The following is a 14,803-nucleotide window of genomic DNA, read 5'->3' as shown; positions in this document are numbered from 1 at the left end:
GGCTGGTGGAGGAGGGAGGCAGGTGGAAGAGACAGCCTTCATGCATGAGCAAACAGAGGAAGAACCATACAAAGGACACTACTAGTTTGGAGTTCATGGAAAGGACATTTGAGGAAGACCCCTTACTTCATCACTGAAGACCACCAGAGGGACCACCGGATAAAAAGAGACATGCGTGGAAGAGACACCTCCCATTCTTGGAACTGATAAGGAACACCCAACCTTTTCTTAGAATTAGTAATGAATATGTACTAAAATAGGATATAAAAAGAGAAAACTGAAAACAAAAGGTGTGCGTTAGGGTAGAGCAGAGTCTCCCCATGCACCCAGGCCTGTACATTGCTTGATTCCTGCAACTCTATTAAAGCCTTATTTTGCATGAACACAAGTTTATGCCTGTTATTTATCACAGTATCACAGTATTATCAGGGTTGGAAGAGACTTCACAGGTCATCAAGTCCAACCCTTTACCACAGAGCTCAAGGCCAGACCATGGCACCAAGTGCCACGTCCAATCCTGCCTTGAACAGCTCCAGGGACAGCGACTCCACCACCTCCCCGGGCAGCCCATTCCAGTGTCCAATGACTCTCTCAGTGAAGAACTTTCTCCTCACCTCGAGCCTAAATCTCCCCTGGCGGAGCCTGAGGCTGTGTCCTCTCGTTCTGGCGCTGGCCACCTGAGAGAAGAGAGCAACCTCCTCCTGGCCACAACCCTCAGGTAGTTGTAGACAGCAATAAGGTCACCCCTGAGCCTCCTCTTCTCCAGGCTAACCAATCCCAGCTCCCTCAGCCTCTCCTCGTAGGGCTGTGCTCAAGGCCTCTCACCAGCCTCATCGCCCTTCTCTGGACACACTCAAGCATCTCAATGTGCCTCCTAAATTGGGGGGCCCAGAACTGGACACAGTACTCAAGCCTATTGCGATTTTTGATAACCCTTTCAGTATGGAAGCTTTTCCTAATGTCTAACTTAAACCTCCATTTCATGGCATCGGGTTTGACTGGGGCAAAGAGCTGGTCCTTGGCCTTTGAGCAGGCAGCCAGAACCTTGTGGAAAAAAAAATCCCAAACCAAAACAAAACCCCCACTCTTAGCCATTAGCAACTGTTTCTCCCAAGAAAAAAAAAAAGTGGAGAAGTTGTCTTAGTCGAGCCCAAAGTGGTGTACTTTGAGATGCTACTAGTATCCCCACAGCTTTTGCTGAAATACAGGCACTACGGTAGAGTTGCTGAAACCATTTTACTACTCATTTGCATTTAGATTAAGTTATTAAGATTGGGTGTTACATGCTAAGAGGATATGGGCTACAAGTGAATTTTAGTCCGTGGGAATGCTTTTCTTTTTTGCCAGTCAAAGCCCCTGTTCATGAGTGTTCTTTAGTCCCTCTGAAAATTGCACGTGCTACCTGATACATGTGTTAATTAGAAATAATGTGCATAAATCCAAGTGCCACCCTCATATATGTATATTAAAGGCTTTGCTCCTCCACTTAGACACAAGCTCTCTGGTTCCCCTATAGAATCACAGAATCAGTCAGGGTTGGAAGGGACCACAAGGATCTAGTTCCAACCCCCCTGCCATAGGCAGGAACACCCTACCCTAGATCAGGCTGGACAGAGTATGTTTTCTATTCAAGAGAGATGTTGAGATACTGGAACATGTCCAGAGAAGGGTGACAAAGCTGGTGAGAGGCCTGGAACACAGCCTTGTGAGGGGAGGCTAAGGGAGCTGGATTTGTTTAGCCTGGAGAAGAGGAGGCTATCTACAACTACCTGAAGGGAGGATGTAGCCATGTGGGCGTTAGTCTCTTCTGGCAGGCAACCAGCAAGAAAACAAGGGGACACAGTGTCAGGGGAGGTATAGGCTGGATGTTAGGAGGAAGTTCTTGCCAGGGAGAGTGATTTGCCATTGGAATGGGCTGCCCAGGGAGTTGGTGGAGTCACTGTTCCTAGAGGTGTTGAAGAAAAGCTTGGCTGAGGCACTTAGTGCCATGATCTAGTTGACTGGCTAGGGCTGGGTGCTAGGTTGGACCGGATGATCTTGAAGGTCTCTTCCAACCTGGCTGATTCTATGATTCTATGATCTGGTTGGCTTTCTGGGCTGCAAGTGCACACTGCTGGCTCATGTTGAGCTTCTTATCCACCAGCACCCCCAAGTCCCTCTCCTCAGGGCTGCTCTCCAGCCAGTCACTGCCCAGCCTGTATTTGTGCTTGGAGCAGGACCTATAAACTTCCTCTGACCCAAGGGCAATTGGTGGTTTTTGCAGATCTGAGCTCTTAATACAGATATGCACACAGTTTATTTTAACCCTGGTGCAGCTGTAAGGATTTCCTTCTTGGCCGTGTACAACCATTTTGAAACACTCATAGAAGTATAAATATTTGCTGTGCACAAATACACCATGATGTATGACATATGTCAATCTTAATACTGTTTTTTTTTTTCACTCTCAACAATGAGAAGATAATGAGAATGACTGTGTTTGTCCTTTTGATATATTCCAAATCCTACAATTAACACATTGTATTGTTTTAGCTACTTAGTCTATTTTTAAGCATAAGCTGTTGCTGAGTTGCTTGAAATTATTTACTTGAAGGCTTTAAAACTGACTTTTTTATTTAAAACCCCCAGTGTTCCATAAATTGGTGTTTTTCTCCCTTAGGGCGTATTTCACTTTTGAATAAACATGTTGTAAGTGCTGCTGCTGATCCTATTATAAACTATTGTTTCTTTAATGCTCCTGATGTTCTCAGCCCTGTGCACAGATGCTTGATTATCAACACTGTGATTTAATGTAGCAAAACTGGACCGATTTTAATCAATATACATGCATGCATGTAAATAAATAGAAAAGGAATGTGCATTTCATTGTAATCAGACATTTTAAAAAAATCAATTTTCTCACAGATAGCATATTGGGAATCCTAAGCTAACTCTTCCTGCAGTGTGTGTGCCTGAATTGAACACGTTTTTCCTTCAGAATCAAGAGATACTCTCCTTCCTGTTGTCCTTCCCTGTGTTAAATAGGAATTCACAGGACTAAAGTAACTCAGAAGAGAAAGCAGGAGCTTCTCATTTGTGTTAGGGCATCCATTTGGAAACACCTAGATTCCTTTCTCAATTTGGATGTTTTTTTGAGGGCAAGTGTTCCAGACAGGATCTTGCAGTTGGGTGCTTTGCCTTCGGTAGCATCACTCTCATGTCAGCCTCAGATCTTCAAGGCTATTTTCATGAGATGAAAGAAATCTTAATTATGTGTTCGTATCTTTGTCAGCCAGGCTCAGAATAAGAATTGATGTGATTCCCTTGAGCTTCACTGCTTGTTATACCCTGCAGACAACAAAGATACTGGGAAGAATAATGTGAATGTCATTTAACATCACAAAGCAGCTTTATACAGCATGATCTACTGATGTGGATCTATTGAGTGGGCATACAAAAAACTCTCCACTCTCTCCTGCCCACTAAAAAAAAAAAAAAAAGAAGACCATTTTGAGAATGATTGCATTGTTTTCTGTAATTGAGGGAAGAGAGAATAGGTTAATGATTTTAGTCCGACCCTCTGTGAAAGATTCCAGTTCTTCCATGCCACAAGCAGCTTAGATGACCTCAGGCAAGACAGTTCCTTCTCTTTGAGCCTTAATTCTCTCTTTTCTGTTAGTTCAGAGGGGATTTGTGAGGCTAAATACATTAAAAATTCTGAAGGCCTCAGCTTACAGTCATGGCAGCCAGAGCAGAACCCCAGGGAGACAGAGAGTATTGGTGATAAACTTTTCTTCCCAAACAGCAAAAAGACCTTGACTTTGCAAGGGCAAACAATCCACTTCCTCAAAGAGCAAGAGCAGAAAGCCCTGCACATATCTGCAAGTAGCTTCCAAAGAATGATTCACGTTCCTTTACCAGCATGACACTTAACTCCTTCCCTCTCAGCAGGTAGGGAGGGAAGGAGTTTTGATATTATAGAATCATAGAATCAACCAGGTTGGAAGAGACCTCCAAGATCATCCAGTCCAACCTATCACCCAGCCCTAGCCAGTCAACTAGACCATGGCACTAAGTGCCTCATCCAGTCTTTTCTTGAACACCCCCAGGGACGGTGCCTCCACCACCTCCCTGGGCAGCCCATTCCAATGGGAAATCACTCTCTCTGTGAAGAACTTCTTCCTAATATCCAGCCTATACCTACCCTGGCACAACTTGAGACTGTGTCCCCTTGTTCTCTTGCTGGTTGCCTGGGAGAAGAGGCCACCCCCCACCTGGCTACAATGCCCCTTCAGGTAGTTGTAGACAGTAATAAGATCACCCCTGAGCCTCCTCTTCTCCAGGCTAAACAGGCCCAGCTCAATATAGTGTTTGTCATTATCCACACTAGTTAGGTCTTTCAAAATCCAGGCCTAGATAGAAGGTCTAGATAGAAGATTTGAACTTCTGTCTTGGGTGGGACTGGCAATGTTTTACCAAATATAAATTAGTTTTGAATAATCATGTTTGAAAATGATACCCCTGACAGCAGAATGGTTAGGATTGAGTACATGAGAGGCCAAGTTGCACTCCCCTCCAGCTTCTTCAAAACATCAAGTTCGACACCTGCGAGATGTCAAAACAGTAGAGCACTAGGACTGTTCTATGATGATTTTTGTAGTTCCACAGTCCCATCCTTTTGTGCCATTTTTCAGTCTATACTTGGCTAAAAGATGTTAGTTTAGACTTAGGGTGTAATCATTACTTCCACTCTGCATGCAGTGAACTGCTGTCAGTTTGCTTCTGAAACATGAGGTGCTTCAGCATTTGCTCTGTGCATGTGAAAACCTGAGCTGATACATGTATGTAATCTGTGCAGGCAGAGTGCCCATCACTTAGTGAAAATCCTGTCCTGAGGGTTGGAGAAACTGAGACACAGTGATTTGACCAACACCACAAAGACTAGGGAAAGTGTTGGGAACATCAAGCAGGTCTCCTGTCCAGTGGCTTCTTTGCCAGGAAATAAAAGATGCAGTGCAGAACATGTTGGAGCTCTTCCATGCCAAATGGAAGGCTCTTGACTATGTGGGCAGTAACGAGCTACTTTTGTTTTTCCTTTTTTAGAACTTTATTCTCTGTGTCCATCTGCTGCTCTACATTATAAAATAAATTGGAAAAAAAAGAGAAAGGTGACTTTGCTTCTCAGGCTTGTTTATTTTCCATGAAGAACAACAATTTTTAACTGAAAAAATTAGGGCTTTTCAACAGCACAGGGAAATGAATGTCTTTACACAGATACTGCAGTATATGACACTGGACCCCTTCAATGGAATTAAAAATAAAAAAATCAACAGAACTGCAGCAGAAGATGTGATAAATATCTGAGCTGAGAGCGTGGGTTCATATTTTGCTTCTTTAAAGCACGATAAGAATCTTTTGGAGTAAAGGCAAACCATTAATGTGTAAATGAGGGGGAGGGGTGTCGGAAGGGACATTTTCCTGTTGGTGACTCACACAGTGAAATCTTAGATATCCTGGAATCAGCATTAACAAATTTTACTGGGCTTTTTCTCTGAGATGGATCCTGCTAGAAAACAAGCTAATTTGGACATCCAGTGGTTTCTTGTAAAAGAGATAAGAAAGTAACAAGAATGTATTGCAATGAATTCTGTGGTTATTGGATTTTATTTTTGCTATTGAATTAATCAACATCACTTTGGGATTCCTAATGTAATGTTCCAAGCTTCTGTACTTTTTGTTCTAGTTGATTGCTGTTAACAATATGAATTACCTTTTACCAGCAAGACTCAATTTAACCCAGTTCCAAACCTTTTAACTCAGATGGATCAGCAAGTCAGGGTTATAAAAGCAGATCAAATATGACAGCATGACGCAAAACTTTTATTAGCACAAGACTGTGTTTCTGGGTTACTTGCTGTAAGCTCAGGTTTTCTGAATATCAAACACTGGGAAAAAAATCTTGTATTCATTTAGAGAATCAAGATGTACCGAACTAAAAGAGCTGTTGTTCATTTACATCTATCTGCCTTCATTGAGCTGAGGAGATATAAAAAAATCTAAAAATAGCATCATCCAAAATGGTACTTGCAATTTCAGGTATCTCAGTACTTTCACATGACCAAAAGTGAGCTCTGGAATGGGAGATGTCCTGTATTTGCTGGCAGTCTCCCCCTTCCAGCCCTCAGCCTGGACTTACCTCTCCATGAGTCCTGGCAGCATGAATGGCAGGAACCTGAGGACCTGAATGCTACCTGCTCAGGAAGGCAGGAAGAGTTAACCATTTGGTGAGTGTTATTTCCTTACACATGGGCTCTTTGAATGGGTTTGAAGCTTGAGGTGTTGGCAGATATTTCCAGGACGAACACAGGGGCTGGCAGCTGATGCTGCCAGAAATGCTTGATAGAGTCATTTATCACTCCTCTGTAACTTGCACTACACGTAGTAACCACAAAAGGAATAGTACGTACAAAGAGAAATCAAAGTTTGATAGGAAATATAGTTTACTAAGTTTGCAATAGTCTCTGGATGGGACAAATCAAGGATCTATTACTATTACAGTGGCTTTTGCCTAAGACACAGGGAGTTTATTTCTGTCTTTCCAATACCGGAGGATGCTTTCTTCACAAGCAAGAAAATCTACAGAGCTGACTGTCAGGAATGGCACTTACTAGAATTTTCAATTTGCCTTAAAAAGATCCCTGGGTCTGGTTCAGTATGATAACAGAGGGACATTTCCTGTGTCTAATCTTTGTAGTCCACAACTTAAAACCCCTGTCTCATCACAAACAGCCAGCTACCCTTAGAAAATATACAGTATTATAGAGCAGGCCTGTGTTGTTAGTACAATAAATATTTCTTCCAAGCAATTAGCATGTCTAGCTGATACTCAGTTCATGCAGATATATCAGCTGTGCCACTGATCTGCATATTGGGTGGAACCTTGATAATTATAGATGATTACAATGATCAGTTACAGATAATTATGGAAGAACAGGCCAAATTCCTCTCTGTTGTTGCGCCACTTAACCCTGATGGTGCTAGACCATATTTTAAGTGTGAAACAAAGCTTGAGTCTTTGCATCTGCATACTGCAGTCTGCCTACAAGTAAACACAGCTTTGTGGGTCAGGAGTTCATCAATTACAGCATTAACAACATCTTAATACTTGAGATACCATCTCATGAACCCATCACTTATGGATATGGCCGTATTATTAGGGATGTAGTCAATCTTCCACCTTCAAAAGAATGCCCACAAGAAAAAGTATCATTACGAAAATAGAACAGACTGAGATTAAGAGAAAGTCGAAACTTAAAGGAGTGTATTTCATCATTTGCAGCTGCTGCAACAATTAATAGCTTGCTTCTAACCAGATCATAGATGTTTTCCTAGCCACACTTCATTCCACATCCCATGCTGTGGCTGCACCAGAGGCTCGATTTCCAGCCACTGGGCTGTCTGCAGGCACAGGGAGAGCTTTTGGCTGTTCCTGAGGCATGCGCCACTCAAGCAACTAATAAATCGCTTAGGGAAAAGGCAGAGGGAGCCAACTGGATCATGCCAGCATGAGCTAGCAATTAGACTATGCTGTGTTCATGAATGACAAAAGAGAGAGGTTACTCTAGATTTACCCTTCAAAGGGCTAAGTTATGCAGAGTATAAAAACATTCCAACTATTGCACAGGTAATGCTACAACTTCTTGGAGGGATGTTGAATGTCCTGTTTGAGGACTTGTGCTAGTCTCCAGATAGTAAAGATCAGTGACTAGGAGAATGAGAATTCTATTCCATTTGTTTAACACTCACCATGCCAGAAGCAGCATAGCAGACTTATGATCTGTGCAGAACTGTTAATTCTCACACAACAGAAGGGGAGACGTCTTAAAAGCTTAGAAATCAGGGAGTAGCCTGAACATGCAGTGAATAAAAGGAAGTGAAACTTCCTAAGGGGCTCAACGGTCTGCTTTTCAAAGGTGCTGGCCATCTGCAAAGACCATTTAAGCTGAGCAATGTTTTTTCAGCCTCTGAGGACTAGGTAGCAAAAGAGCGAAAGTTAACAGTGGTTGCTGAGTGTATTGTGTTTTGGTTTGTTTTTTTATTTTTAAACTTGGCCCAGTCACTGGTCACATCTTTCACATCCCTGGGAGCCTGTGTAGCAGCAAGACTGGGAGATGCAGCACAGAAAAGCTCCTGGCACTATGATACCCAACATACCCTTTGTTAGAGAAATTCTTGCTAGCTGAGGACACAGAAATCATAAACATGAGCAACCCGTGCTGGGAAGACCTTGAATCCATCCTGGGAGTTAGATAGCAGGCACAGGGTGGCTTCCCCCCACATGCAGCTGCAGGGGGTGGAGTGCAGCTGCATGTGGGCAGAGTTTAGCCAGCCCCAGAGGCTGACCCTCAGATTGTTATGGTATATTAACCTATCCATGCCTTACGTGTAACCCTGTACCCTCTGTATGTAACCAATCTTGGTGGAGCACGCCTCTTGCCAGAATGCATATAAGTCTCTGTACACGGAAATAAAGCGGACTATGACCATCTAACCATATTGGTGAACAAAGAGTCATTGTGCCCAGGTGCTCTACTGGTTTATACGCCAATAACCCTTCTCCTAACTACAAGCAGTGATGGTACTGGTACAGCAGAATAATCTCACACACAATACACTAGATTTGTCCTGAAGAGAGCTTTGCAGTTACTTAGGAAAGCCTGTGGTCAACAGTATGTAGTAGTAGGAGTGTGTTTTCTTTGCCTGCATTAGAATGTGATATTAAATATTGTGCTGCTATAAAATAGCTCATCTGTATTACAGTGGTGACTTCCCATCTGTGAAGGAGTGAAGCCAGGAGAAAAATACAGCTCTTTGGATACTGCTGATGTCAGAAGAGTGGTACTGATGAATTTGACAGAAAAACTGATCAATGTAATTTGCTGCTGCTTGTCATCAGCACACAGTCAGCCTGCCACTGTTACAGGTTTTGATTGTTCTTTTATCCCAACCACAGAAGAATGTCATAAGGATTTCCTAAACATAAAAGGTTTGGGATGAAGGAAATATCTTTACAAACATCTACAGTACCTCCTTACATTCAAATTAAATGTTTTCAGCCAAACCCACACACTTTTACTCAAACACCTACAAACTAATTAAATAAAACTGCTTGTGAGTGCTGGGCTCTGGGCAAAAGTTTCTGTGTGTTTGTTTGTTTGTTTTTAAATGTAAAAACGGTAAACATTCAAAATATTTTAATATGTTGAAATAAAACGTAATTACACAGACATCAAAGTTTGCAAGCAGATACAGAGAACAGAGCAGAATCAATCTTGAATCTACCAATCGTGCGAGCTCCTCTTTATCTCCTTCATCGTTTGTTTTTTTTTAATGATAGTCATTATCTTCAATGCTAAACAAAGACCTTGGGCAACATCATGGCCCCAATGAGGTCAATGAATGTTTTCCACTGGCTTCAGAGACAGCAGAACTTTACCCACATACTCATTAACACATCTTCTAAACCCTTGAACTTGCCGTACTTGTTTCTCCAGCGAGGCCATATATTTTCTTGTTATGCATCTGCTCCAAACCTGTTACTTTCCAGATAAAAGCTCTTTGGTCTATGTAGTCCATTGATAATCTGCCTTTTATTTCCCTTACACTGACACACAAACACTAAGATAAGCAGATTCTAGACAGTGGGCTGCTAAGCGGCAGTTAAGATTCCCCCTCACTTGTATATCTGGAAGAGTCCAACCGTGATAAATTTTAGGGCACACTGCACAGCCAGATAGCCCAAAAATGGCAACAAAAGGGAACTGCCCTGTTCCAAGCACAAACACATTGCTGCAATTAATTGCCTCTCTAAAGGATACAGCCACTCTGACAGCTATGCAACAGAGGAAGGCTATCAGGTGAAAGTGCTGGGGTGCGAAAAGCTCAGACAAGCCAGCATCAGGGACTGCATGGCTATGATGGCAGGAGCACAGACCTCTGCCGTAGCGCTTTAGAGCCTTTAAAGCCATTAACGCCCCTGGTTACTCAGTGTCCTGTGTGAAAGGAGTTTCACAGCATCAGCCCAATGCCTACAAATGGAGCATGCATACATTTAACAATCATTTGTAACATCATCTTCCCACACAGTCTCCAAAGGCACAAAGTCTAATGCAGATGGAGATCTGACAATCACTATCTCATCCTTCGAGGCAGCACTTCTAGGATGGGTCAGGTGGGGGGCATAGTCTCAGGACCCTCTGAGGAAATCCTGACAGCTATCACCAAAGCTACAGCTCCTCTGGGATAAAGGAGCTCAGCTCTTAGTGGTGTCAGCTTTAGCGTTACTTATAAACCACAAGATTCAATTGCAGCACATTCCCTCCTCCGTATAATAGGCCCTCCTAAAATGACAAATACACACTGTTCAGTAAATACTAAAATTACATTTACAAAAATGTCATTCACAGATTTCATTTATATTAGAAAATCTAACAAAATGACCAAAACTTCCAAACATCAGATTAAGAAAAAAATATTTCAAAAAGCTGTTTCAGTCTACTATAAGTACAAATGAGACATGCTTTGGACATATAGACTTTAAATTTAGCCCATCAGGAAATATGAGGAGAATAAAAGGCTTTAGATCATCTTTCCAAATAACTTTAAAACCTCCTTTAATATTTTCATTTGCAGAGCAAAGTAGCCTGATGCGGGGTAAAAAGTGTGAATATGTCAAGATATGAGGCAAAAAGCTGACTGCAGCAGCCAACAAGGATTTAAAATATTTGGGAGGCTTAAGGACAATCCATGATATTCTCCCCTGGTCTCTGAACAATGCTTCCTTCTGTACATTACTAGCCTGTTAATGAGTACCTCTGCAAAACTGCCAGAGGAGACCAGACTAGCTGGTGGACTCTCCATGGAAATGAAGGACAATCATGGTCAGGTATGTCCCAATCATTTCTGCAATGGCATATAACATCACAAGCTGACAAACAACATGACAGTGAAAAACTGAAACGACTTAATGCAACCAGTCAAAACCCATTCAACAGCTTTTAATCAAGGGCAGCAGTTTGTAATGAACAGGCACACTGTTTCAATGCCATCTTCTGTGCACAGTGTGTTCATTCTTACTGTCCTCTCACACACTCATACTCTCTGGCTCACTGCTCCTCTTCTCTTCCTCCCACTGGGAGGTCTCCTGGAGCCTCTTTACTTTGGGCTCAGAACGGCATCGCAGAAAGCAGAATCCTTGCAGCTCATTGGCATGCCTGCCCATTTGGGTTGTCATTCTGGCAGCTGCACAGCTCCCTCAAGTCTCCTTCTTCATTTTCTTCCTCTTCCTCCTCTCCTTTTTTCCAGATACATCTGCCACACAAACAATAGGGGCTAGTACACAAACCTTCCACATGCTATCACATCCCTGGGAACTGTTGGCTTTTTGCCTGAAGAGGATTTTGGAGATTTTAGATGTATATTACCAGGGCCACCTACTTAGAAGGGTAATCCATAGAGAGGACTCTGAATGGTTTTAGTGGGCTCTGACTCACATACATTTGCTTTAACTTTACACTTAAAAGCACTGTGCAAAAATAACTCCCACTAAATGCAGTAGCTGTTTAGCTCATTAATTCTGGCAGGAGCAGAAACAGGTATTTGCCATAGACAAAAAATATAACAGAGCCTCTCTGAGAACTAACAGATACAGCTAAAGGGGAAGCATTTTGCATATTCCTTTAAAAAGGCATTTGTTAGCACTTCTCAGATTACACATTATTCTGAAAATAAAATTCATCAGCTGTGCAAAACCAATCACTTACCATTACTGGGTGAATTATTAGCAATGTCCAAGGATTTTTTGAAGGAAGCACAGACTCCATCACTGACATCTTTTGTAGGTATCAAGTCCCTTGGGCCTTCTTCCATGCTTGTTTCCAAACCTTGCTGGGGCTTAATTGAAACAATATGCTTCACTAAGCACACAAGTTAGATGAAGCATGTGTGAGTACACAATAGGAAACTAAATGTCATTATTGGAGGGAATTAAGGTATTTAAAGAAAATGCAGGACAACTTATTTTTTTACATACTTAGAATACTTTAGCATGTCATCATTATGGAGCAAAGCTGGAGGTGGGGAGATTCAGACTGGATGTGAGGAGGAAGTTCTTCATGATGAGAGTGGTGAGAACCTGGAATGGGTTGCCCAGGTTGGTGGTTGAGGCCCCATACCTGGTGGTGTTTAAGGCCAGGCTGGATGAGGCTGTGGCCAGCCTGATCTCAGTAGGGTGTCCCTGCCCACAGCAAGGGAGTTGGAACTAGATAATCCTTGTGGTCCCTTCCAACCCTGACTGATTCTATGATTCTATGATCTACCTACCTCCTATGTATTTGTTTTAAAAGGGATTAAAGTGTTGAGGTTGTCTTTCATTACATTTGTTTTCCCCCATGAGCAGAAAACCAGGAAAATATATTAAGGTGAAAATACTGTAATTTTAGTGAGGCTGAAGACTAGGATGTGCCCAGTGACTGCTAAATTACCACAGTCCACAGAAATACTGGAGGCAGCAGTATACAAACTGAGCAATTTTGTCTATTTTGCTTCATAAGTAATTTCATTTTTTAATGTCCATCTCTGAAGGATGAGTTTTCACAGCAGCAACACCAGCATTTTCAGAGCTGTCATGAAGCACAAACTCCTTCTGGCCCAGAAGAAACAAAAATGCTGTCCCAAGGAGTCTGAACAGCACTATAAAGATTATTCATTAAAGTACATACTATGCTAATGCAACTAATTGGATGTGCAAAAAGAGAGTGGCCTGACAGCAATCTGGTGACTCATGGGCTGTCCTGATGACCATCTGAAGGATTGTGATCAATGAGTTAGTTAAAAGCTTTTCCCTTAAAATGAAGCATCAGGAGTTCACCATTTCCAAGAATCAGGAGAGACCACAGTGAGTGCAAGAGCAAGACAGATATACAAGTCCAGAGTAACACAGTCAGTGTCAAATGGATGAAGAACAACCAGAATGTCTTGGGATCCCCTCTCCCATATCCCATTTCACTGAGCAGCAAGGGCATCACAGCCAAGGACTGGTTGAAAACCAAGTCAACACTCTTGTTCCTTTGTAATTCCCTTCCCAAATGATCTGACATTTTCTACAGCCTGTCTAAGTTGTACCCTGAGATATTTTTCTCTTAATAAGCTTTTCACTGATATTACATTAGTCTTTCTGTATCTTCACTGGCTTTTGAGAACCACCTCTGCATTACTGTTAATATCTCCAAGTGACCTTAAGCCACAGATAAAATACAACCCTCTAAACTTGGAGCGCATTTGCCTGAGAAAGCATTTTTTCTTCCATGATTAAAGCCATCTGCTCCTCTCTGCACTGTAAAATCAAACTGTTTTGTAAATATGTTGAGGGAATACCATGTTGCAAAAACCCACTGGTTGCTGTGGTCTCCCTTCTTTTATGGGAGGGCAGGGGGAAAACAGAAGAGAAACACAGAAGATGGGGAGGAAGAAAAGCCTCCCCCAACCCAGGTCATATCATCCTAATGGAGAAGACATCCTTAAAAACCAGACTCTAGGAACACTAAATACTCACAAGCCTCAGTCCAGCTCCGCCCCTTGCTTCCTTCACTTCAATTTTCTTCTTCTTCCTTTGTGTTTTGCTTTCAAGTCCAGAAAGGCAGAAATGAATGCCTGCTTTGCCTTTTGTCAAATCCTGAAAGCATCAAACATGTTATAAGAGGAGGCCTGGGATGGCTGATTCATGTTTTTTTTAGGGAAGCTGATTACACTCAGGAGTGTTTGCTGACAGCATACAGGCAGAGCATCTCTCTGGATAAGGTGCATGGCTCAGCTTAAGACATGCTCTTCCCATTGCTGCCAAAGAGGGACGTTTCACTGGGCTTCTTGAAAGTGATACAGCAAGGCTTCTGCCTCTCCACCCAAGCTATAACTGTATCACTATCAGCAAAGCCTCATACTTAAATAAAAATATCCCAGATGCCTGTGGTAGTGTCAAGGCTGGTGTCAGCTGTGGATTCTATACTTCTTTTAAGGTCAAGGTATTCGGAAGATTGGTGACAGCCGAAAGAGTTCATTCATGTAGGGTGGCAAACACCTGATGTTTGCTGCTCAGAACAGCAATGCCATACTCCCACAACTAGCCAGCTTCCCCAGCCATCTCACACATCCTGCAAGAGTGTCCCCTGCCTGCAGCTATCTCAGACAGGTCACGCCAAGTGCCTTCTCCCAGCACAAGAAAGCCTTTGTGACTGGAGGAGCCCAGCTCTAAGGCTGGACACCTCAGTCTGGCTGAGACTAACCCTAGTGGTGCAAGTTTCCTTTGGTCATCAATTCTACTGTCTCACCTTCTCCTTCTTGTCCCCTGTCTGATGCTCCTCATCTCCTGTCCAGTTTCCCCATTCTTCTGTGGGAGCCTTCCAGTCAGAGTCTAGGTCGATTGCTGAAGGATCATCTGTAAGGAAAAGCCTAAGAGTGAATTATATTCAAATGCATGCAACTTCCCAGGCTCACGTTAGTAACACAAATGCCACAAAGAATATCTGCCATCTTCCTGCTTGCCACTGGGATGTCTGGGTGTGCATGTATGCACATGTGTTTTAAGCACATTTTTAAATGTCTATGTTGACTGCTAATTCACAATTAGTGACTCTTCAGGATGGGAGGAAAATTAAAGCAGGGCAGGAAAACACACAGAGGAACAAAAACCCTTCCAGCCTGCACTTCAAAAAAACCCCAAGCCTTACAAAACGAATAGCATAGCTTGTCAAACATTTAATTTCATAGA

The 14,803-nt window shown here is 42.6% G+C and overlaps 1 protein-coding gene and 1 long non-coding RNA gene across 2 annotated transcripts in view; one reads left to right on the top strand and one right to left on the bottom strand.

The window, feature by feature from the left end:
- Nucleotides 1-5,966: 5,966 nt before the first annotated feature.
- LOC135176923 (uncharacterized) lies at nt 5,967-9,152 on the top strand. The gene is made up of 2 exons (XR_010302869.1): nt 5,967-6,263; nt 8,800-9,152. It is a non-coding gene; the product is annotated as an uncharacterized LOC135176923 (long non-coding RNA).
- A 64-nt stretch (nt 9,153-9,216) lies between these two features.
- LOC135177197 (protein LYRIC-like) overlaps nt 9,217-14,803 on the bottom strand; it is a 32,386-nt gene continuing 26,799 nt past the window's right edge. Inside the window, exons 8-11 of the mRNA XM_064146849.1 lie at nt 14,364-14,470; nt 13,592-13,711; nt 11,802-11,931; nt 9,217-11,349 (exon numbers count right to left, since the gene is read on the bottom strand). Coding sequence (XP_064002919.1) covers nt 11,294-11,349; nt 11,802-11,931; nt 13,592-13,711; nt 14,364-14,470 — 413 coding nt within the window. The 3' untranslated portion in view covers nt 9,217-11,293. The remainder of the gene's footprint in view (nt 11,350-11,801; nt 11,932-13,591; nt 13,712-14,363; nt 14,471-14,803) is intronic.

This window comes from Pogoniulus pusillus, chromosome 7 (genome assembly GCF_015220805.1).
Source record: "Pogoniulus pusillus isolate bPogPus1 chromosome 7, bPogPus1.pri, whole genome shotgun sequence".
Lineage (NCBI taxonomy): Eukaryota > Metazoa > Chordata > Aves > Piciformes > Lybiidae > Pogoniulus > Pogoniulus pusillus.
Note: the sequence above shows the minus strand (reverse complement) of the source record. Positions and strands in the feature narration are given on the sequence as shown.